The sequence below is a fragment of the Lampris incognitus genome, chromosome 3 (assembly GCF_029633865.1).
Source record: "Lampris incognitus isolate fLamInc1 chromosome 3, fLamInc1.hap2, whole genome shotgun sequence".
Lineage (NCBI taxonomy): Eukaryota > Metazoa > Chordata > Actinopteri > Lampriformes > Lampridae > Lampris > Lampris incognitus.
The window spans coordinates 83,560,573-83,586,669 of NC_079213.1; the positions used below are offsets into that span (position 1 = coordinate 83,560,573).

A 26,097-nucleotide genomic window follows, 5' to 3' on the forward strand; every position below is an offset into this window, starting at 1 on the left:
ATATAATATATGCGAAACTGGAAAAACCATCCCTCAACAGAGGAGGAGGGCTGTGACACCACCTATCTCCCGCTTACAATGCCGTCCTTTCATCTCTATCCAGGAGACTCAAGAAGCCTAGCCTCCAAGAACAACAGTCGGTAACGGCTCCAACGACTCATGACCACTGAATGGTACACTAACGAAGTCGAAACTAACACCCCCAACGACCGTCGCTGCTTAATATCGGATCACAAAGAGCCACGCATATCAATAGCTCTGATAACGACGGGCGTTGCTACACATCGGAACACAAAGAGCCATGGACATCGTTAGCTCTGATAACGACTCCAAAGAGGATAAATATCTGAGTTTCATCACCAGCCCGTCAGACTAGCTTGGTCTAGTCAGAAAAGCACGAACTGATGAAGCCTCTTGGATGAGAGGCGAAACGTCTTCACGGATATATACCAAGTCCAGTTGCACTCGATTCAATTCCTTTGGATGACATTAAATATAACGCCCAACTAGAGAGGACAGGAAATCAAATTTTCACTGTGTTTCAGTTATCAGATAGCCTTCTCGATACATGCAAGGAAATAAAATATCTTGGACATGTCCTCTCTGATGATCTGAAGGATGACAGAGATATATACCGACAATGCTGTAAAATCTATGCCCAGGCTAGTATGTTGCTTCAGAAGTTCTCTATGTGCTCTGTTGATGTCAAGCGTTCATTGTTTAGAGCTTATACAAACACCTCTGTATACAGCTCATCTCTGGTCTTCTTACAGGAAGAGAAGTATGCAGAGGCTAATGATGCTATGAAATTGTTGCTTCATGTCCCCAGATGGCATAGCACCAGTCAGTTGTTTGTGTCCTCAGATGTGCCTACATGTGATGTACTTTTAAGACAGCTAATGTATAATTTTATGTGTTGCCTGGATGTGTTGGAGAACAGCATCATAGAGGCTCTAACCAGCCCTACGAAAAGCTGCTATCGGTTCACATCCAGATAGTGTTGTAGTCAAGATCGCACCAACCGAGACCAAGACATTATCGAGACTAGAGAGTACGAGACCGAGACAAGACCAAGACATTTGGAGGTCGAGACCAAGACAAGACCAAGACATTTGGAGGTTGAGACCGAGACAAGACCAAGACTGTATACACTACCGTTCAAAAGTTTGGGATCACCCAAACAATTTTGTGTTTTCCATGAAAAGTCACACTTATTCACCACCATATGTTGTGAAATGAATAGAAAATAGAGTCAAGACATTGACAAGGTTAGAAATAATGATTTGTATTTGAAATAAGATTTTTTTTACATCAAACTTTGCTTTCGTCAAAGAATCCTCCATTTGCAGCAATTACAGCATTGCAGACCTTTGGCATTCTAGCTGTTAATTTGTTGAGGTAATCTGGAGAAATTGCACCCCACGCTTCCAGAAGCAGCTCCCACAAGTTGGATTGGTTGGATGGGCACTTCTTTGAGCAGATTGAGTTTCTGGAGCATCACATTTGTGGGGTCAATTAAACGCTCAAAATGGCCAGAAAAAGAGAACTTTCATCTGAAACTCGACAGTCTATTCTTGTTCTTAGAAATGAAGGCTATTCCATGCGAGAAATTGCTAAGAAATTGAAGATTTCCTACACCGGTGTGTACTACTCCCTTCAAAGGACAGCACAAACAGGCTCTAACCAGAGTAGAAAAAGAAGTGGGAGGCCGCGTTGCACAACTGAGCAAGAAGATAAGTACATTAGAGTCTCTAGTTTGAGAAACAGACACCTCACAGGTCCCCAACTGGCATCTTCATTAAATAGTACCTGTTAGAGCCTGTTTGTGCTGTCCTCTGAAGGGAGTAGTACACACCGGTGTAGGAAATCTTCAATTTCTTAGCAATTTCTCGCATGGAATAGCCTTCATTTCTAAGAACAAGAATAGACTGTCGAGTTTCAGATGAAAGTTCTCTTTTTCTGGCCATTTTGAGCGTTTAATTGACCCCACAAATGTGATGCTCCAGAAACTCAATCTGCTCAAAGAAGTGCCCATCCAACCAATCCAACTTGTGGGAGCTGCTTCTGGAAGCGTGGGGTGCAATTTCTCCAGATTACCTCAACAAATTAACAGCTAGAATGCCAAAGGTCTGCAATGCTGTAATTGCTGCAAATGGAGGATTCTTTAACGAAAGCAAAGTTTGATGTAAAAAAAATCTTATTTCAAATAAAAATCATTATTTCTAACCTTGTCAATGTCTTGACTCTATTTTCTATTCATTTCACAACATATGGTGGTGAATAAGTGTGACTTTTCATGGAAAACACAAAATTGTTTGGGTGATCCCAAACTTTTGAACGGTAGTGTATATCAAAGAAAAATCACAACAAAACGGAACAAATGACCAGCATCTTTTTTTTAATCAAGTTTGCTTTTACATAAATGCAACAGCAATATTTATTTTCAGCAAGGTATTTTTTAATAATTTTCTTGAACATTTTGCATTTTGGTGCTTTGCCAGCTATTTTGACTCATTTTCAAGCAATTAAGTCTTTTTTTTGTTCATATCTTGCAAGAAGATGTTAATCTGGATTTGTTGAATTATTGTGCCTAAGTGTAAACAGATAAATACATCATCTGAAATAAGATACACTTTCTTTTAGTTTTTGCACGAGTCTTATAAAAGACATGTAGATTTCCAAAGATGCAAAAAAGTGAGCACACTCACATAGAAAAAGAAAAAAAAACTTAGGTGCACGGCTATGAAGAACTTTCACAACAACAGAGAAGGCCAGACAATGTCCTTTTTATAAGTATTAATTCTCCTGGGCAGCCATAACAACTTTGCTTCATAAAATTAAAGCATAAATTTACTAGGAATAATTTAACTGAAAATTGTGGCATGCCAAGCATGAACAAAATGTGTAAAACCCTTAAAAATCTGAGCTCAACACTAAGAATACACTCACAAAGGGGTGGTTGGGAAACACCTCAAAGGTCCCATTTCTGGGCCAGGGTTAGGGTGAGATGGGATGATCCTGCATGGCTCTAGGGATGAGGAGGTTAAACAAAAGCTTGGTTGCACTTCAGAAAAATTAAAGCCTGAAGCATTTTGTGACCTAAACAGGCTCGGTGGGGCCTCATGATGATGCCTCCTCTACTAAATACCCTCTCAACTGGTGCAGAGGATGCTGGAACTGACAGCACCTTCAGTGCCAAGTTGTGGAGTTGTGGAAATCGTCATGGTTTTTGTCACAGAAGACAAGTGCATCATCAGTTTCAGTATCCTGTATGGCATCAAAGTATTTACTTATCTGTGCCCTGATACTTGTATCTTGGCCTGTGCTGCGCTTTTTGTGAGCCTTGTAATGAGAAAGAAGGCATGGGCATTTGACTGGAGGTGAATCACCAGGTGACTCTCCATTTCTGGCTCCATAGTCCATTGCACTACCTTCACAGTCCATCAGGTTTCAACCTCAGCGATCAAAGTGTCTGAAAAACACAAGCAAACAGAAAAAAAAACAGGTTAGATTAAAGGATATACAGTGTCTGCAGGTATCAAATAATAAACTGCTCTCACAATATTTTTCTCTTGATGTAAAATGTATGTGTGTATACCTGTCAGTGTTTTCTTCAGCTCATCTCTAAACTTCATGAGTGGCGTTGCATTTAGCCCATTAGTAACATCCAGATCCACCCAGCCTAATCCAAACTGTGGATCAAGCATTGTAGCTAAAAAATAGACATTATGGCTGAAAGGTTCCTGTCCCCCACTGTCTTTAGTCATATTTGTTTTGCCAAAGATTCCACTGAATCTTTTAATCAGAGACTGATGGAGGGCCTTTACTAATGGCCAACACTACTCGTGTCTCCCCCATCTTCACAAGGTGTGTATGCAGGTCCAGAACAGTCGGAACAACCATGCTAATGGTAATGGATTTCTCTCCCTCTGTCAGGTCTGTTGCCTCTGAGACTGGTGCGAGAACTGAAGTCAGCTCTTTAAGCTGGTTCCACTCACGAGTGCTGAATACCACTTCTTCATAGTCCTTGCTGCACATTTCAGTCAGAGCTTTATGGTCCAGAGCTGTGAGGGCCTGCACTTGTTTGAAAGTGCTGTTCCAGCGAGTGCTGTTTGCAGCAGGAATAGTCTTCGTTAAGTCAAATGCAGCCTCAAATTTGTCTTTGAACTGTGAGCTGCTGTGTAACAGAGTTGAGAAGCGTGATGTTTTGGCAATGCTGCGAGAGATGGCTTTAACTTCTTTCATGCCGTCATTCACAACTAACTGCAGGGAGTGAGCAAAACAAGAAAGACGCTCACTTGATGACCGGAGTAGCGCTGTGTCCTCCACAGAATTCATGTCCTCCCACAGGTGCTCATCATCTAGATTCTCCTCCTCACTCTCACTGTCATCTGACTGCTGTTGTGGCATCTGAACTTTAAAAGCACACTTCATATTGGCAGCATTGTCTGTGACAATATAACTTATCTTCTGACGGATACCATGTTCGTCGGTGATCTCCTCAAAGGCAGAAGAAATTCGCTCTCCACTATGTTTGCCTGTGAAATGTCTACAGTCCAGCAAGTAGGATTCAAGGGCATAGGATTCATTTGACTTGTTGCACACATGAGCAGTTACTCCGAGGAAGGAACGCAGTCTACGATCAGACCAGATATCAGTAGTTAAGGACACTGTTGAGCTTTTCTCCAGCTTCTCAAGAACAGTCTCCTTAACTTTCTTTACCAAAACTGGTATGTGTTTCTCACAAATTGTTCTCCTAGAGATTGGTGTGTACTTGTTATCTACAATCTCAAGAAAGTTTTTAAAATGTTAATTTTCCACAAGGGACAGTGGCAGGCAACACCCAATTATCAAATTTTTGACAATGGCATCGCTGATGGCTTGCTGCCTTGGGGAATGGAGACTGTAGATCTGCACTTTCTGGGCAAAGGATGCCATAGTTGGCTGTGTAGCATCTGCCTGTTGTCCAGCCTTGTACTCCAGGAACCTGAAATTGAGTAGGAATTAAAATGATTTAAGTCCCACCAATACCAAGAGAGAATTCTCAGAAGATTCAAACATTACATCTCTAACAGGCATGTGCTTAGTGCAAACAAGCAACAAATTATAGAAGCCAGAGAGACATCATGCATCACTATATAGTCAATATATATTCACTTTTTTAAAATGAATGAAATCAAATGTCACTTTAAATTACTGCTTTTAAACAAGCTTTTACATTTTTTAGCATTGCCCTTACTGAGTTTTTATTGTCTTAAAATGTGCTTTTTAATGTTTTTTACAATATTTTTTATCAAACAAATTTGATTAACCATACTCATTCAGTGTTATTGACTTTGAATAGCTAGCACAGCATTAGGTTTCTGGCTCATTGTTGAGCCAAACGATAATTTCTGCAGCCGAAGCACCAACATGGAGGACGCCGTAGACTAGAAATATCTCCCGATGGTCGCATCTAAAGTTCAACCCATTTACTGCATTTACTGGTGTAGTGAAAAACGTTTGCATTGCATAAGAACCTCCCAAGTAACGCCTGGGGGCTCGACTAATTTCTGGTGCCTGGGGGCTCGACTAATACCTGGCGGGTTCATTGTTTGTTATTCTGTTATCTTGCTTTTGACAATGCTATGCAAGCTAATTTGGCTGTAATATACACTCGGTGCTCTGAAAGTTAGCAAAAAAAACGATTGTGGGAAGAAAAGAGCTTATTTTGGCTCAATGTCTTAGGATGGGGTGTTGAAATTTTCAGATTTTAACTTTCCCAGTGTAGCTAATTTAATGGTTAATTTACCTGTCTTTATGCTTCCTCTCAATGTGCCGATAAAAGCTTGACATTGTCCTGGCAGTTTCTGTGAGTTGTGCACCACAGAATTTGTACACTGCAGTGTTTTTGCTTGCATGTTCTTTTACAGATAAAGTCCTTATGGTTTTGGAAACCAAACTTAATGATGGTTGAGTTTGCCGACATTTTTCATGGCGGGTCGTCTTGAGCCACTCTGTACAGGGGGCGTGTCACTCCGGGTGTCACAAAGAGTGTGTGACACCGGGAAGGCAGCAGCTGCATTCTTCTTTTCTCTGTTATCACAGTGCTGGCCCGGTCTCGACCGGTCTTGATCAAAAATCCCGAGTTCGCCCAGTCCGAGACCGAGACAAGACCGAGTAAAAATGCCTTCGATTCCGAGACGAGACCGAGACCCTTAAAAAGTGGTCTCGAGACCGGTCTCGAGACCAAGACCGATCTCGAGTACTACAACACTACATCCAGACTTCAAAAGCACTGGCGAGACATCCTGTATCTGTTTATGAACTGACTGTGTTGTACGGTGCGTGCGTGGATGCCTCGTGTGTGTGTGTGTGTGTGTGTGTGTGTGTGTGTGTGTGTGTGTGTGTGCTCGTGGAGTGTAGGGGTGTCATGTAGGCCTAAATGTTATTTTTCCTTTTTTTTTTATTGTATTGTTGCTTTTATGCTATCGACCGGCTGTGTGTCTGACATAAAGATTATTATTATTATTATTATTATTATTATTATTATTATTATTATTTCCACTTCAGGTTATTGCTGATGTATGTTCCAAGGAAGTAAGATATCTACCTTCTTGCTGTGGAGAACATATTACAATATTGCCCAGTTACTCATGCACAGTACAGATTCTATAATGAATTTAAGAAGCATTCATTCACAAACTCAGTCAGATAACATTTAAAGTTTTCCGCTCACATCATAAAATATCAGTAGGCTGTATCAAACACGTGACTTACAAACCCCTTTGTATGTGTTTGACATACACAAATACTTTCCATACTTATAATTTAAAACTAGGCAAAATGTTCACTGTACAACATGACCTAAAAGACTAACAACCAAGTACCAGACCTGCAGAGGCTATAAACAATCACCATCTCATCTAAACAGGTAACCTGACTCTGGGTGTTGTCTCTGATGCTTATTTTCTGTGTTTAAACAACTGCAATAAAACAACTACTTCAGTAGAATGACCAACACATACAGCTAAACCCAGTTAGGCAAGGCACAATACATCTTAGCAATATAGCCACATCAAAAATTGCACACATAGGGTGTCCGGGTCGCGTGGCATTCTATTCCATTGCCTACCAACATGGGGATCGCCTGTTCAAATCCCTGTTAACCTCCAGCTTGGTCGAGCGTCCCTACAGACACAGTTGGCCATGTCTGTGGGTGGGAAGCTGGATGTGGGTATCGGAGGAGACGTGGTAGTCTGCAGCCCTCCCCGGATTGGCAGAGAAAAAAAAGGGGGGGGGGGTTGCACACATAACTACATGGGCAGTTCCATCAAAAGGCCAGTCTCGTGATGGCCAGCAAAATAGCCGCTGAAGTTTAGTGCTAGCTAGACGCTCCATGGGGACATAATTTTCTTCATTGAAGAATGAGTTTGGATGCATTGTTGATAGTCCACTGCAGTTTTTTCCATGTTTGATTGTCCGTGTCACTGTACCATATTGTAATAGAAGAAGTTATGATGGACTCGATAATGGCTGAGTAAAACAGAATGAAAAGTCGATGTTTGATCCGATATTTTTCAAGCTGCCTAAAGAAAATAAAGTCATTGTTGAGCTTTTGCAATGATGTGTTTAGTGCTAATTTTCAACTTCAAGTTATTGCTGATATACACTCACCGGCCACTTTATTAGACACACCTGTCCAACTGCTCGTTAACGCAAATTTCTAATCAGCCAATCACATGGCAGCAACTCAATGCATTTAGGCATGTAGACATGGTCAAGACGATCCGCTGCAGTTCAAACCGAGCATCAGAATGGGGAAGAAAGGTGATTTAAGTGACTTTGAACGTGGCATGGTTGTTGGTGCCAGACGGGCTGGTCTGAATATTTCAGAAACTGCTGATCTACTGGGATTTTCACGCACAACCATTTCTAGGGTTTACAGAGAATGGCCCGAAAAAGAGAAAATATCCAGTGAGCGGCAGTTCTGTGGGCGAAAATGCCTTGTTGATGTCAGAGGTCAGAGGAGAATGGCCAGTCTGGTTTGAGCTGACAGAAAGGCAACAGTAACTCAAATAACCACTCATTACAACCGAGGTATGCAGAAGAGCATCTCTGAACGCACAACACGTCGAACCTTGAGGCAGATGGGCTGCAGCAGCAGAAGACCACACCGGGTGCCACTCCTGTCAGCTAAGAACAGGAAACTGAGGCTACAATTCGCACAGGCTCACCAAAATTGGACAATAGAAGATTGGAAAAATGTTGCCTGGTCTGATGAGTCTCGATTTCTGCTGCAACATTCGGATGGTAGGGTCAGAATTTGGCGTCAACAACATGAAAGCATGGATCCATCCTGCCTTGTATCAACGGTTCAGGCTGGTGGTGGTGGTGTAATGGTGTGGGGGATATTTTCTTGGCACACTTTTGGCCCCTTAGTACCAATTGAGTATCGTGTCAACGCCACAGCCTACCTGAGTATTGTTGCTGACCATGTCCATCCCTTTATGACCACAGTGTTCCCATCTTCTGATGGCTACTTCCAACAGGATAACGCGCCATGTCATAAAGCTCGAATCCTCTCAGGCTGGTTTCTTGAACATGACAATGAGTTCACTGTACTCAAATGGCCTCCACAGTCACCAGATCTCAATCCAATAGAGCACCTTTGGGATGTGGTGGACCGGGAGATTCGCATCATGGATGTGCAGCCAACAAATCTGCAGCAACTGCGTGATGCTATCATGTCAATATGGACCAAACTCTCTGAGGAATGTTTCCAGTACCTTGTTGAATTTATGCCACGAAGGATTAAGGCAGTTCTGAAGGCAAAAGGGGGTCCAACCCGGTACTAGCAAGGTGTACCTAATAAAGTGGCCAGTGAGTGTATGTTCTAAGGAATTTAAGAGTCAGTGGTGGTGATGGGGTCTCCGTTCATTTGTATGGGTGTTTTGGGATTTGGCATGCATTGGAAGTCAATAATGAGTTCTCGAGTTTTGGCTGTATTAAGCAGAAGGTCTTTAGATTGTTTGGAGTTAGCAAGAGGTTAGCCACAGCACACAGGAGGAAGGTCAACTTGCCCTGGTAGGTACCCCAGAGTTCCTTTTTTTTTGTGAAAAGCGCTTTGAGTAGATTAGAAAAGGAGACACATTTTCTACTCTACTTTTGGGTAGAGTAGAAAAGCACTTTAAAAATGCAGTCCATTTACGACCCCCCCCCCCCACTTTTCTCTCCAATTGCACATGGCCAACTACCCCACTCTTCCGAGCCATCCCGGTCGCTGCTCCACCACCTCTACTGATCTGGGGAGGGCTGCAGACTACCACATGCCTCCTCTGATACATGTGGAGTCGCTTCTTGTCACCTGACAGTGAGGAGTTTTGCGAGGGGGACTTAGTGTGTGGGAGGATCACGCTATTCCCTCAGGTTCCCCCTCACCCCCGAACAGGCACCCCGACTGACCAGAGGAGGCACTATTGCAATGACCAGGACACATTCCTACATCTGGCTTCCCACCCGCAGACACGGTTGCAGGGACACCTGACCAAGCTGGAGGCAACAGGGGGACACAAACTGATGATCTCCATGCTGGTAGGCAATGGAAATAGACTGCTATGCCAACCGGACGACCCTACCCCAGAGTTCCTTCCAGGACAACAATCGTTCGTTTGCCTGGTCACACTGCATCCACTGTCCCTGGCAGGCTATCCCTAACACTTTTAGTGTGGCTAGTCTAACTGGGCGTTTGTCAAAGCCAGGAAGATGCACAAACAGCGCACCAGCCGATTGAAGAGAGAAGGACAACAGCTGCCCAAGTGGAAACAGTGGTGATTCTCTATTCGGCGGGAGTGTCAGAACAGTTGAGACGCATGTTTTCTAAACACCACATCTCAGTTGCTTTCAAACCCCAAAACACACTGCGCCAGAAATTGGTCCACCCCAGGATCGGATCCCCCAGCACAAACAGAGCAATATAGTGTATGCTGTTAAGTGCCAGGAAGAGTGCCGTGACTTGTACATTGGGGAAACCACAGAATAGAGATCCCTATTCTGTGGGGGAAACTAAACAGACGCTGGCCAAGAGGATGGCGCAACACAGAAGAACTAATGTGTCAGGCCAGGACTCCGCAGTCTACACCCATCTACAGGCCAGTGGCCACTCTTTCAAGGATGAGGATGTGTCCTGGGCGCTGTACTAGCACCTCCTCTGGTTAGTCGGGGCGCCTGTTCGAGGGGCGGGGGGACTGGGGGGGCTAGCGTGATCCTCCCACGTGCTATGTCCCTCTGGTGAAACTCCTCACTGTCAGGTGAAAAGAAGCAGCTGGTGATTCCACGTGTATTTGAGGAAGCATGTGGTAGTCTGCAGCCCTCCCTGGATCGGCAGACGGGGTGGAGCAGTGACCGGGACGGCTCGGAAGAGTGGGGTAATTGGCCGGATACAATTGGGGAGAAAAAGGGGGAAAAGACCCCCCCCCAAAAAAACAAAAAAAGATTAAAAAAATGTCTATGTTCCAGCAATGGAGAATATAGGTTGGTGGAAATTAATTCATTGGCAGATGCGATAATTCAAGATGTCAACAGGGGTCTGAGGATTGACAAATTATGGTACATTAAGGCAGTCAGTTTAAAGTTCCTTAGGAAATAGTAAGAACTGGTTTGAGACCAGGCCTGCTATTATGATCAATGCTGAAGCGTATTTTATATTTTGTGTAGCTCACTGTGCTGTGGGAGGGGTTAGTAGATGAGACACATGAGAGAACAATGTGTAGATCCTCTGGGCTAACGGCAAAGGTTACAGAGCATGGATGGTGGGATTTTTCTGTCACAATGATATCATGATAGAATCAGAGGGATTGCTATTGTTATGATGTTGTGATGATGTTTACAATACTGCAGTGATATTCATGACCATGATGAGTGAAAGAACTCTGATGAATGCAAGTGATTCATCTTTTTTTCCATCATGAGGGCAAGACATTGAGCTGTTCTTGATCCAGGAAATCTGGAATTATCAGACTGCTGCATTTCACATATGTCACTTGGGATCATGGCATCAGCTAAATGCCTAAATCATGAATGGTAATGTCATTCACAACTAAGATGAATGTGAGAAATCTAAAGTGATTTTCAAGGCTGAGTAGTGGAATAGAAGGCTTTCATTGGCTGCCATCCAGCATGTAGATCTGATAAGCTTGAGGCAGATTTCCCAGACTAATAAGGTCAAGTCTTTCCCACATCCACTGTCACAGAATAGACAGAGACACATCAGCATTATTTTGGAGCATATCTTGTGTTGTCTACTTTGGCACTGTTTATGAGTTCCTCATGTCCTTGAAGGTGTCATTATGTTCTCTTTTACTGCCTTTTAGTCTCAGTGAACCTAAGTGTCAGAAACAAACTGCAGCGTACATACTGAACATAGTTACTGAAGGGATTCTGAATCAGATTAAAAAAAAAAGAAGAAAGTTCTTAATCCAGTCAGTTATTAGTTTTAGTTTGTATGTCTGTGATATCAACAAACTTTTGGTACAACTTTCTGCTGTTGATGACCGAATTTCAGCCCTCAGACGTGATCCAAGGTTGCAATGAGGTATTTCCACTCGATTGACAGTAGAGTAGGTGTTTTATATTGTTGTGAACTACTTTACTTTTAGGTTACTTTCATAATAATAATACATCAGACTTATATAGTGCTTTTCTAAATACTCAAAGACAATTTCATGGGGTTATTGCTTGTATTTTTTAAGCATCAGCTTCTAGGAGGACCCTATCTGACTGACCATTCCCCTCTTCGCCCCCAGAACATGGCCACTTCTGCTGAAGAGAGTAGCACACATAGCCCTGGTATGATTCTTGTGATAGGAAGAAAAATTAGTATCATAGGTTGCTAGATTAGCCCCTGAGTTGGAGTAACAACCTCTAATGTCAGCTTCTAGCTCCCTCATGAGAGTTGGATAAGAGATGTACTTGGTGAACATCTAAATTACATCTCTTGGTGAACCAACTTGATGGAGGAATTCACAAAGCTGATATTCATTCTGTGTACCTGCTCCATCTAATTCAGGTTAGCGGTAGCCTGTAACCAACCCAGCAGACATCGGGTTAAATAAAGGCCAGAAGGGCAGCATGGTGGCCCATTAGTCAGCACTGTTGCCTCACAGCAAGAAGGTCCTGGGATCGAACCCCAGGCCATCCCAGGTCCTTTCTGTGTGGAGTTTGCATGTTCTCCCTGTGTCTGCGTCGGTTTCCTCCGGGTGCTCCAATTTCCTCCCACCATCAAAAGGACATGCATGTTAGAGTTATTGCTGCTGTCTGTGCCCCTGAGCAAGGCAGTGGAAAGAAGAACTGGAGTTGGTCCCCGGGTGCTGCAGCTGCCCACTGCTCCTATACAATAGAATGGGTTAAATGGAGAGAACACATTCATAGTAAGAATACAATGACAAAATAAAGTGGCTTTCTTCTTTCTTTCTTAAGATATTCTTGACAGGGCACCAGTCCAACATAGGACACACACAGACGCCAATGTGCTTTTTTATTGCATACACTTTTGTCATTATTACTCAGTGATGTATTCTCAAAATTCTCAAGGATTTGTACCAATTGGCTAGACAGAGGGACCGAGCTGGGAAGGATGTGTAGGTAAGGGCAATCAAGGACAGAGGTAGCAATGTGCTGACAAGTGAGGAGAGTGTGTTGAGAAGGTGGAAGGAGTTGATGAATGAAGAAATGAGAGAGAGAGAGAGAGAGAGAGAGAGAGAGAGAGAGAGAGAGAGAGAGAGAGAGAGAGAGAGAGAGAGAGAGAGAGAGAGAGAGAGAGAGAGAGAAGGTTCTATGATGGGGGGATAGTGAATCAGGAAGTGTGGTGAATTAGCAAGGAGGAAATGTGGGCAGCTATGAGGAGGATGAAGAGTGGAAAGGCAGTTGGTGCTGATGACATACCTGTGGAGGTATGGAGATGTTTAGGAGAGATGGCGGTGGGGTTTTTAACTAGATTGTTTGACACAATCTTGGAAAGTGAGAGGATGCCTGAGGAGTGGAGAAGAAGTATACTGGTACCGATTTTCAAGAACAAGGGCGATATGCAGAACTGTAACAACTACAGAGGTATAAAGTTGATCAGCCACCACATGAAGATATGGGAAAGAGTAAAAGAAGCTAGTTTAAGAGGAGAGGTGACGATTAGCAAGCAGAAGTATGGTTTCATACCATGAAAGAGCACTAAGATGCGATGTTTGCTTTGAAATATTTATTGAGAAGTATAGAGAAGGTCAGAAGGCATTACATTGTGACTTTGTGGATTTAAAGAAAGCATATGACAGGGTGCCAAGAGAGGAGGTGTGGTATTGTAGGAGGAGGTCGGGAGTTGCAGAGAAGTATATAGGAGTGGTGCAGGATATGTATGAGGGAAGTGTGACAATGGTGAGATGTGTGGCTGGAATGACAGATGGGTTCAAGGTGGAGGTGGGATTACATCAAGGATCAGCTCTGAGCCCTTTCTTGTTTGCAATGGTGATGGACAGGGTGACAGACAAGATCAGGCAGGAGTCTCCATGGACTATGATGTTTGCGGATGACATTGTGATCTGTAGCGAGAGTAGAGTGCAGGTTGAGGAGGGCCTGGAGAGGTGGAAGTATGCACTGGAGAGAAGAGGAATGAAAGTCAGTAGGAGCAAGACAGAATACCTATACGTGAATGAGAGGGAGGACAGTGAAATGGTGAGGATGCAAGGAGTAGAAGTGACGGAGGTATATGAGTTTAAATACTTGGGGTCAACTGTCCAAAGTAACGGGGCGTGCAGAAGAGAGGTGAAGAAGAGAGTGCAGGCAGGGTAGAGTGGGTGGAGTAGAGTATCAGGATTGATTTGCGACAGAAGGGTAACAGCAAGAGTTAAAGGGAAGTTTTACAAGATGGTTGTGAGACCAGCTATGTTATATGGTTTGGAGACAGTGGCACTGACAAAAAGGCAGGAGACAGAGCTGAAGGTGGCAGAGTTGAAGATGTTATGATTTTCATTGGGAGTGATGAAGGACAGGATTAGGAACGAGTATATTAGGGGGACCGCTCAGGTTCGACGGTTTGGAGACAAAGCAAGAGAGGCAAGGTTTAGATGGCTTGGACATGTGTGGAAGAGAGATGCTGGGTATATTGGGAGAAGGATGCTGAATATGGAGCTGCCAGGGAAGAGGAAAAAAGGAAGGCCAAAGAGGAGGCCTATGGATGTGGTGAGAGAGGACATGCAGTTGGCTGGTGTGACAGAGGAAAATGCAAAGGACAGGAAGAGATGGAAACAGATGATCTGCTGTGGCGACCCCTAACGGGAGCAGCCAAAGGTAGTAATAGGTGTATTCTCAACATGAATAATGCATACTGTGAACACTGCATAGTAGAGACACAATTTCATACTTCTTTGCTATTCTGACTTTCACATATGACCTCTTATGTGCATAGACAGTACACTTTATACTTTTGTCAACGGGTCATACTAACCCCTGCACTATAAGGCATAGCACTTCATTTACTACTGCCAACCCATCTGCCTTTTATACACATAGACTTTAGAGACACCACCTTGAGCTTGCACTAATTATTCAAATTTGAATTCAAATTCTAATAAAAAGAGAATGCCTAAATTAAATACATAGTTATAGTAGTTTTCTTTTTGTGCTTATATCCAAGTATCATAGTCCTGCAAGCCGAACCCAGTGAGGCCACAGCACCACCATTAAGAGTTGACAGGTTTATTTAAGCTCATGGTGTGATATACTGCAGAGTTTACATTCGCTGACAAGCTCCCAAACTCACGTGGTGCTGTCACACAAGCACATTTTAACAAAGGAGTTTGCCAAGTTAATTTTTCCGTTATGTTTATTATGATCCCATCGGCACGTCCAAACACCTCGAGCAAAACCAACGGACGTTAAGAGTTAATTGTTCTCTGCCGAGGACAACAAATCGTTTATTTACATTTCAGGCATTGAGATGACAGTCTTGTCCAGAGGACCCTTCTGTAAGCGAGCATCTGCAGGTTCATATTGGCTTTCTGGTCAGGGGGACTCTTTGCAAAGACACGTGGGAGTTAGTGGGATCTAACCTTTGACCTTCCATTAATGGGGAGTGTCTCTGATCATTCTGCCATCCCATTGGCATTGTAGAGAAGAGGTGGCCACGATCAAGATGATAACCCATGTTGTCAGTAGAAAATGAATGTTACAGTAAGGTGAAATACATTTTGGATTTTTTTAAAATTTTGATTATGAGATATTTTATTGATCCCCATGGGTAAATTACACTTTGCATTTAACCCATCCTAGCTGTGTAGCTAGGAGCAGTAGGCAGCTGCCATGCAGCACCCGGGGACCAACTCCAGTTCATCTCTCCATTGCCTCGGTCAAGGGCACAGACAAGAGTATTAACCCTAATATGCATGACTTTTTGATGGTGGGGGAAACTGGAGAACCTGGAGAAAACCCACGAAGACATGGGGAGAACATACAAATTCCACACAGAAAGGACCTGGGATTACCTCCAAGGTTGGAAAACCCCGGGGTTCGAACCCAGGACTGTCTTGCCTTGAGGCGACCGCACTAACCACTGCGTCACTGTGCCGCCAGATTTGACTACAAGTACTCCGACAACACATAATGTACATGTATCTACTTGAGATAAATATTTTGCCAATTGTGGCAGTGAATTACAGCTGACTGACAAAAGACAGCTAAAGGAACCAGAGTCTGCAGGAGGGGAAGGCAGTGTCGGGGAACAAGAGAGGGACATTACACAGGAAAAGAAGACCTCCTCCATTAAGTGCATTTTTACCATATACTGCACTGCGTCACTTCTCGCTTTCCTGCAAGTTCAGACGCAGCAATAATTCCTTTGAGATATATAACTGTAAACACACCCATAGCACTGCTAATGAGCCATTTGAGTCATATTTACATTGGACGTGACTGAATAGGAGGCCTGCACTACAAACAGAGAATTTAGCAGCACACCACTATATAGGGAGACCCACATGACACTAAAAGTAGAATAAGAAGGTCAAGGGTCGGTCCTGGGTCAAAAAGTGCTTTGAAGTCTGATGACTTTAAACATTCCTGCTGTGCTGGAATGAAGGTGAATGAACAGAGGTAGCAAGGGAGGAGATATGAGCCGAGGAGAGAGATAAGACAGGATGTTTTACTCCAGAGAGAGGACTGGGATGTTATTCAGGAGGCAGATCGTGTCGCTTAAGAGATGAGTTTTGTGTTGTTGTTGACGTGATGGTGAGCAGAAAAGACAAATGGCTTTGTGGTCACCAGTGTCCTGCGTTTTCCTTTCCTTTTTCTTGTTTAAAAGTCTTCAGATAGTTCCGAATGTTGCAGCTAGAATCCTAATTAAAACAAAAAAAAATTAACCATATTACTCCCTTCATTGGCTTCCTATCCATGTTAGATCAGACTTCAAGGTGCGTCTGCTGACTTATAAAATCCTAAATGGACTTGCTCCATCTTACCTGTCTGATCTCCTTAAACCGTACATTCCATCTCAAGCTCTCTGCTCTCAAAATACAGGGCTCCTGTGTGTACCCAATGTTAAAAAGAAGTCAGCTGGTGGCAGGGCCTTTTCCTATCGGGCTCCGCTCTTGTGGAATAACCTGCCTGCTGCCATCAGACGGTCAGAGTCTGTTGAGTCCTTTACATCCAAACTTAAAACTCATCTTTTTGCCTTAGCCTACAATTAGTTGCCTTTAAGTTGTGTGTTTCACAACTTGTACTGCATGGTGGGTCGGTTTCTGTCTCAATGAATTTACCAAGCACTATTCTGCCAGTGAGATTATAGCATATAGATTATTGGCTATTGCAAACTGTTCTCTTCTCCCACACGTCTTTTCTCTCTTTGAATGATGTCTTCTCCTTTCTCTTCTTCTGTGTATGTGAATGGTGTGATGTGAGTCTCCCTTGTGTGCATGTGCAGTCTGTCCTCCTCCCAGGTCTCCATGGTGATGGTGGTCATCACCTGGACGCTGCTTGGCATCCTCCTCATCACATTTTCTTTTTATATATATCTTATAAATCCATGTAATTTTGTTGTCCTGTTTTAATGTTGTATCCTTCTCTCACTCAGACGTGTGACTAATTTCCCCCCCCCCTTTTTTTATACATGGTGATGTTGGTCGCATGCTGTTTTGGTGGCGTCTGGACACTGCTTGGCATCCTCCTCATCATATTCTTCATATATCTTACAATTCCATTAAAATTCTGTTATCCTCTTTCAATGTTGTGTTCTGTAAATTGTGTAAACACAACATCCATTGCACGTTGTCCATCTTGGGAGAGAGAGCCCTCCTCTGTTGCTCTCCCTGAGGCTTCTTCCTATTTTATTCTCCCTGTTGAAGGTTTTTTTTTAGGGAGTTGTTCCTTATCTGATGTGAGGGTCTAAGGACAGGATGTTGTGTTGCTGTAAAGCCCCCTGAGGCAAATTTGTAATTGGTGATAATGGGCTATACAAATACAATTCTCTTGACTTGACTTGACTTGACTTGATTTACCAGCACAGGAGTTATAGTTGTGCTCAGGAGCTTTTCTTGTTTTTGCTAAAAGTAAGAAATATCAATATAAATGACATGCAGATGTTGTTACGCTGGTCCACTGCATTCAAGCTTTTGTCAGAAGACGGTTTTATACTTGTTTCTGAAATGTGAAGTGATTTTCCATACAACACAACTCGCCGTAGCAGAAAACAACAAAATAAAATAAAACAACTTACTTTCATATTGAGGCGCAGTGGTTAGCGTGGTCGCCTTACAGCAAGAAAGTCCTGGGTTCAAGTCCCGGGGTTGTCCAACCTTGGTGGGTCATCCCAGGTTGTCCTCTGTGTGGAGTTTGCATGTTCTCCTCATGTCTGCGTGGGTTTCCTCCAGGGGCTCCGGTTTCCTCCCACAGTCCAAAGACATGTAAGTCAGATGAATTGGCTGTGCTAAATTGTCCCTAGGTGTGTGTGTGTGTGTGTGTGTGTGTGTGTGTGTGGGCCCTGTGATGGCCTGGCGGCCTGTCCAGGGTGTCTCCCTGCCTGCCGCCCAATGACTGCCTGGAATAGGCTCCAACATCCCCGCAACCCTGAGAGCAGGATAAGCGGTTCAGATAATGGATGGATAGATGGCCTTTCATATTACTTTGAGGAGGATCAGGACTGTACTTTAAAATTGTTCAAAATAGCAGTGATGATCCCATTTCTTTAGAGATGTAAAGACAATCTTGACTCCATCTGAAGTTAAAAACATGTGAAAGGTTAAGAACACCAAGAACGAGAGACAAACAGTTGAAATTTGAAACGAAAATTAATTTTCTGTCAACACGTCTGTGAATGTTCTCATTCACCCAGGTCATGGTTATCCAAAGGAGTTGAATCAAGTGCAACTGGACTTGGTATACACCCGTGAAGACGTTTCACCTCTGTGTGAAAATGAATCTAGCCTACATTTAATTGCTGCTTGGTTGAAACAGGGACCTGCTCCCACGCTGATCTTTTCTGGAACATGTTGCACATCCCTGAAGGCTATAAAAGCTGCTCACATTTACAGATGCTGTTTGGAAACAAGTTGATGCACATGTGAATAAATTAACCGACGTAAATCACATTTCGGTGGCCTTACGCATAAGAAATGGGTTAGCGATTGTACAGAAAACGTTCTATTATAACAGGTGTCTGAAACTGAGATTTGACCAGAAATGGAAAGCGCTTTGAGTGGCTGTTGCAGCTAGAAAAGCGCTATATAAAATGCAACTTGATTGATTGATTGAATGATAGCTAGTAATCTGCAGTAACCAGGGAGTCTACCTCAGGAGCACACTGCCCCGACCACTTGGTCACCTTGACATCAACGCTGTTCAAATACCTCAAAAATAATTTCCAAATCACATCAAACTGGGTGCTAAGCTCTCTTTGTGTGCTGATGGATGTGTGGAACTGGCTAACAGCTGGGCTACTAATTTCATTCGTTAAAGTGTCGGGTTCAGAGGTGACCCCTGTGCTTCATACGTCTTCACTGGAGGTCATGCTGCCGCTGTTTGGGACATCACAGCAGGGAATTCTCCTGATTCACTTCCTGGAGACAGACAAAATGGTTTTCTCTCCTCTCTCAGCATTCACACGGATAAGGCCGGGAAACACTGGGGACACTGGTCATCTTATGTAAAGACTATGTGGATCGCTTTTTCTAACCTCGGCAAGACAGGGGCTGCCATCAGCCTTTCAGGAGTTTTCTTCTCCTGCTCTGAGTTCATGAGCTTTGGGCTGATCACCTGTACAAACTGTCCCTTTGTTTCATGTCTTATGACCCCTGATACTACACGTTATGCCCCCCCCCCCTCATTTTCACATATGCATAACCTAAAAATAAATCAAAGTAATAAGTTGCTTTACGGTTGACCATAAAAATGTGTGTTTTTATCCACTGTTAGGGTGAAGGAGAGAGCTAATTTCTCCAGTAAGGTAGCGTTACAGGTTAATCCAAGGGTTAAGGCGAAGGCTAAGGTAAGAGATTGCTTCCTTTCTGCCTTTTAAGGGAAAGGAATGACAAGTTCCTGCTTTGCAGCTTGGTCATACAGCACCAACTATGTAAAAACCCTCTTTTATGTATGTTTTTTAGTCACATGCGGTGATTAAACGGTGCACTTTACAAGTCCATAAATTTGACTACAATCAGGAGCTAAAGTATCTCTCAATTCACCGTGAACTTTATTTTCTACAGTGAATCACAAAAGTCTTGCTGCCACTTAAGTGGTCTGTTGATGTTTATATGATTTGAGAGATCCCATTTGTCTCCACCAGAGCAGGAGGTTGGCAAATACCACCGCAGCATCCCGCACAGTGAGGCACTGTATACTGCCTGTTATGGAGACCTGCGGACAGTGCACCCCCCCCCCCCACACACACACACACACACACCGCCTGGTCTCCATGTAAACACTAAACCACTAGATGTAGCTAAGAGCACTGACGTCTTGCTTGTTCTTTCCATCCATCAACTCCCTTTCAGCAAAGCCATTTACAGTCAACTCTGTTTGGGACTGGACTCTGTAGCCTGCTGTGTATCCTTTGGTACCAATCAGTTGGTTCCGCCAATTGGCCCTATTGTGTTACCTCTATAAAAAAAAAAAATTTTTATTTCAAAATGTGAGTTTGGTTGATCGTGTTGTTTGGAACTGAGTCAATACCAAACAGAAAAAAATGGCTGCCGTCAACAAAAGTAATTGTGATACAACCCAAACAATTAACACAAATTGTAGCGGATGCTTTATCAGTGGCATCTTGTGTGTGTGTGTGCGTGTGTGTGTGTGTGTGTGTGTGTTGACCTCTACAGACATCGGGTTCATAAGGATTACGCACGCGCCTGATGACGCCAGCAATCGTTGATGAGACATGTAAAGGAAACAACTTTTCCCCCTCTGCTCTATCGCTTACACCACCCATCCTTAAGCTGTCGTGGGTAGTGTATCAAGCCCCTCTTATCTAGTTTTCAGGACTGTGCGTAACGGCTTCTGTTACTGCACAGTTTGGATTAGGGGGAAAGCACACGCCCGGAGACGTTCTCGTAGAAAATGATGCAGTTTTATTTCTTTCTGCGGATTCAGCCGGGGATATTCTCCAGAATCTGTGACAAACTATGAGAAGGAGTTACACTTAAAGGGCAATGGATGTACTCTTTGGGGCGGAAGACACGAATGCATCTACGCACCCTGCTGCAAACAAGTCACACGTTGCGGATGAGAAGGGGGCGATTGCATTGCCCGTTTTCATGTTTTCTGGCGGGGCAATTGGAAATATCATCGCAATAGTCGTTCTCTCAGTATCAAGGCAAGAGCGAAAATCGTCCGCTTTTTACACGTTGGTGTGCGGGCTGGCTGTTACCGATCTACTCGGAACTTGCCTTGCCAGTCCAGTCGCTATAGCCAATTACCTTGACCAGCATGTGCTGAAAGACAGACACCTGTGCGAGTTTCTATCCTTTGTGCTGCTCTTCTTCGGGTCGACGGGACTGAGCATCATATGCTCCATGTCTGCCGAGCGATATTTGGCCATCTGCTGCCCGTACACTTATCAGAGATGGGGGGTCGACCGACGTTTTGCGCAGAGGTTTCTGTTTACTATTTATATCACCAATATCATTTTCTGCTGCCTCCCCGTGATGGGGATGGCCAAGAGTGAACTGCAGCAATCCCGCACCTGGTGTTTCGTGGACTGGAGGACGCACGACCCCGTTCCCGCCGCGTATTCTCTCTCGTACGCCAGCATCAGCGTGGTGCTGATCCTGGTCACCGTCGTGTTCAACTGTGCCGTCTGCGTAGCGCTGCTGATCATGCGTCAGAGAACCGTCCAGCGGCCAGCGGCGAGAGCTAGCGTCAGGGAGCGCTGGAGGGCGCTGTCCTCCGCCGCGGAGAGCCAGATGATCGCCGTACTCGTCACGACGTCCGTGGTGGTGTTGGCGTGCTCGGCTCCGCTAGTGGTAGGCCCACGCCAAGGAGTTGATTATGGAGTAACTAAACTCCAGGCCAGTGGTGTTCAGTTATGTGCGCAGGTTTTCCTTCCAACCAAACACTACGCCGCTGTCTTTACGCATGCTCAATAATCCAGGTGAGGCAATCACAGACAGGTGAGAATCAGTTCATCTGGACCTAACTTTTATTGGGAGAAATGTTTCATCACTCATTTAAGTGACCTCTTCAGTCTCAACGTACTGCAGGTACCCCCAACCTTATAAACAACCCAGTGTCATTTGTAATTTGTGATGTTGGGCTATACAAATAACATTGACTTGACTTGGCATAACGATCGAAAACAACGATCGGTTTATTATGCAAATTACCGTGACCATTAACTAGAGTTACAATGGCAATGTGTACCATTCACAAAGGATTGGGGAATAGTTGCAATCAAAGCATTGTAAGATGGCGACAGACGTATGAACATCACTTACAGAACACTATGGATTTTGTGGATAAGGTGAGGGACACCACTATGTGATTGTAATGATGCTTGTCTGTTATCTGGAAAAGAAGTGTTTACTATTTTACCATGCCATTTTGTGTTTTTAAAGAACATTTCACTTGGAAAAAAGGTTTAGAAAATAACTTACACTTGTGGGGTGGAGTAATTATACATCATGGCATTCAGCTGAAAGTTTTCTAGGTAGGCTGTTGTGAGGGTCTAAGGATAGGATGTGTTGCTGTAAAGCTCCCTGAGGCAAATTTCTAATTTGTGACATTGGGCTATGCAAATAAAATTGACTTGACTTGACTATGGAGAGGGATGAAACAATGGTTCCACCCAAGTTCAGGGATGGCGTAGTGTTGAGTTGGACAGAAAACCTGCACACACACTGGCCTCCGTGGCACTTACCTGACTATACCACTGCCCTAGAACATGCAACTGAGTCTGCTGACATCTAAAGATTAAAAACCATGTAAAGGTTAAAAAAATGGCTGGCTGGTCTTGGCACTCTGTGATGTTGGCATAGCAAGATAAACACAGCTGCAGTTAATAACATTAATAATGGATCTGTTGGGTAGGGTTGACAGACAGACAGGCAAATTAACAATTGTCAATAATACTGTCAATGCTGGTTCTTTGGCACACGTACATCCAACAGATCCATTGTTTTTGGTCGTTATGCCACTGTACTGTTTATAAGGGTGGGGATATCTGCAGTCAGTTTAGACTGAAGAGGTCACTTTAGATGAATGATGAAATGTATCTCTCAATACGTTGTGTCCAGATGAACTGATTCAACTTTCTGTGATTTTCTTACCTGGATTATTAAGCATGCATAAAGACCATACAGATGTTTTTGCCTATTTTAGCCCCCCCCCCCCCCTTTAGGCTTACTACAAATCACATAGCCTATACTTTACATTTACCGCCAGCTATAGTGTTTTAGATTTCTTGAATGCGTTTAACTTTCCAGGCAGCTGTTGGTTTCCATTCATTTCAGTAGGGTGGGCTACAACTTGCAGAGACTTGAAACTTGCTTGAGAAAAATAATCCATCACAATGAACATTTGATCACCTTTGTTTTATTACCCAAGTTACATTATCGTTGCAGGATAATGCAGTTGAAAGCATGTATAGATCTGAAAAGATTTCCGGGGTGGTAAATTGACAAATACAACTAAATGTTCCCTGTGATGGATTATATATCTCAAGTAAGTTTCAAGTCTCTGCAAGTTGATATTTATACCATCCTGAACTCAATGGAAATTTAACAGAAGGTAGGAAAAACAAAAAAACACATTAAAAAAAAAACTATGGTTAAAACTGTTGAAAGTACTGAAATGGTCTAAAGTATATGCCATTTGTAGTAAATTGACTAAGACATCTGAAAACACTGGAATGGTCGTTTAAAATGTATTGTGAAATACATGGAGGTCATATGCCACCTGGGCACATCTGAAGTGATAGCTTTGGAAATAGTGAATATGTAGCCTAGTCATCTATATATATATATATATTTTATGATGTCTTTTAACCCTTTGTGAGAATGTGAAAAGAACTGGTATAGACCCCACTGAATCCTAACAGTAGTGTTTTCTGTTGCAGGTGCGTGTATTTGCCAATCAGATAATGTCTAAATATGATTACAAAGCTGATCTGGCGGCCATCCGGATAGCCTCTGTTAACCCCATCCTCGACCCGTGGATATATATCCTCCTGCGGAGATCACTGCTTCGGCGAATATTGACTTTACCCAAAAGAGTAGGGAAAAGAAACTCACCTCCCTTGGCTCAGATCAGTCTGTTTTATCCTGCCATCAGGTGAGACAGCCACATGTTCACGCAGTTCCTGTGCAACACCAGCGTCCTGACACAGGTACCAGCCACGGTCCCATTCACACCCTGCCACACAGACAGTCTGCAGCACACCAAACACTCTGACAAATTAGGGACCTCCAATGGAGACATTGTGACACTATAAATTAACGTTCATGAAGTCGATAATGTCTGGACTTTCTGTACCAGATCAAACGTTTCAATGCTGCTCACATGGGTTGAGTAAACTGAGTGTGTTCCACTTTAAGATGTCTTGGTTAATGGTGTGCCTAAAAAATTCAAGTTCCTGTGTCATATTGATGCAAACTGGTTTACTGTAATGCTTCGCTGTATTTGCACCGGTGCCGTTCTGCACCCCAGCTGTGATGGATATGTGACATGGATGCCTGTCAATGGTGAGCATACTTGTTTTCCACATGAATACTAAACATCTGTGGTTCATGTTTGTTGAGATCAGTTGCCTGTGCATAAACAGCTATGCAACCCGTCTAGCACAATTTCAAAGTGGGCTAGTAGTACCAAATATGTTTGGGTGTTGTACCAAAACACATCTAATATACCCATACTAATCTGACCCGTGCATTCAAACAGTGGAACAGATACAGCATTTGGTGTTTCAGTATGGGGGCAAGGTCCTCTGAGGCCAGTCTTACTCAAGACAGTTCCCTTTCATCCAAAGTAGAGAAGACAGCACCATCTACAGGACTCTCTTCAGCAAGTCTGTGAATCTCTTCTGTCATCAAAATTATCTCAGGCTTTTTGCAGTAACTTTTCCAATAAAAGAGCCAAAAGAAGGTATAATTTCAGTGCAGACTGATTTATTTCGTAAGTTCCTGTTAAGGGTTAGCAGGAATGGAATAAATTGTTGACGAAGCACTCATATATATACTCCACCTGGCCAATCCTTGTAAGAGACAAGTGTTTGTCTGGGATAATATCACCAAAGTTTGGAGAGTGGATTGACCTTGATTTTAAAACAGCCACCTGCTCTGGTTCTCATGCCGACATTTCCTGGAGCTAAAGATGCCGCACTCAGGACAACCAATGAATGACTGGATGGTGGGAGGGAGCTGGTCAACTCCTGCAAATAAAGATCTCAAGCTGTGCGGTAAGGCTGAGTAAATAATGTGCTCAGTGTTTGTCCTTAACAGCACTGTTCCTCCCTTGCAGAGACTGCGCAAGGCCCAAACCTTAAAAGTGCTTACTGTAGGAAAACTAGTTTTTGCCTATGAATACGAAGGTCCCTTGCAAGACCATTTAATCTAGTTATATATTCATACTGATGGTTCTTGAGCTTGAGTAGAACCAGGTGAAACTGGATCACCTTGTGTGGCTCCAGGGTTAATAGCCATGCAAAAACAAGTCCAACGCTAACGCTCAATGATTAGGGGCTATAGAGGGTGATTATGAATAATAGCCCTTGTTTATATTACCTTAAAAAAAGTCAAGAATTATTTTGTTCAAAGTTTAGTCTGACTGCCCCATAAACAAAATGTCATACATTTGATTCCCATATCGGCCAGTGTGCCCTGCAGTGTCTTTGAGCAGGACAATGGACCTCCAACTGCTCCTTCATTTTGTGTAGGTCAATAACCAGTATGCACAGCTCCAGCTGGCTGCTGTGTCCCTGAAGCTCAGGTGAAATTAATTGTCACCTTATACAAGGATGGAGATTTTAAAAATGGGACAATGTCAGAATGCGTACAGGGAGAACATTGCAGCACCATAAGGATTTTTGGCACTTTGGTCATGGTTGACAGTTTAAGATCCCAACTTTTTGCTATATTATCACAACCTGTAGCCTAACCTAAAACTGCCCGGGTGTCCGGGTGATGAAGTTCAATTTCAAAGATTTAAATCCGTTATGTTTCCCCCATTGTTATTTTATCCATCATCTGGACCATGTTGTCAGGTTACTGAATAACTGGCCTCTTCATCATGGTTGGAGACTTTCTCTTTATACCATAGTTGATATTTTTGACCTAGGTGGATCAACACTGGTGCAGCAGCAAAAACATTCTCCTGAAACAGGTTAAAGGATTCAAATGCGATAATATGGTGACGTTTCTGTTGAACAGATAATTACCAATTTTACAATCAATATTACAGTTCAAGAGTGTTCTCACACAGTTGGATGTAGTTTGTAGTATGTTAAATTGGCTGTGTTCGCTTTGGTCCGAGGACACTTTTACACGGGTGGGAACTGTTTACTGCTGCACTGATGACCCACAAAGCATAACAGCCACACCTTGTGTGTAGTTCTTGTTGCCAAAGAGAAGGACTGATCAGGGAAATCATGGATTTCAG

The 26,097-nt window shown here is 43.4% G+C and overlaps 1 protein-coding gene across 1 annotated transcript; it reads left to right on the forward strand.

Moving 5' to 3' along the window:
* The first annotated feature begins 20,569 nt into the window (after positions 1 to 20,569).
* LOC130109621 (prostaglandin E2 receptor EP4 subtype-like) lies at positions 20,570 to 24,012 on the forward strand. Its single transcript, XM_056276599.1, has 2 exons — positions 20,570 to 21,470; positions 23,561 to 24,012. The coding sequence occupies exons 1-2, from the start codon at positions 20,658 to 20,660 to the stop codon at positions 23,777 to 23,779; spliced, it is 1,032 nt and encodes a 343-aa protein (XP_056132574.1). The 5' UTR covers positions 20,570 to 20,657; the 3' UTR covers positions 23,780 to 24,012.
* Positions 24,013 to 26,097: the final 2,085 nt, after the last annotated feature.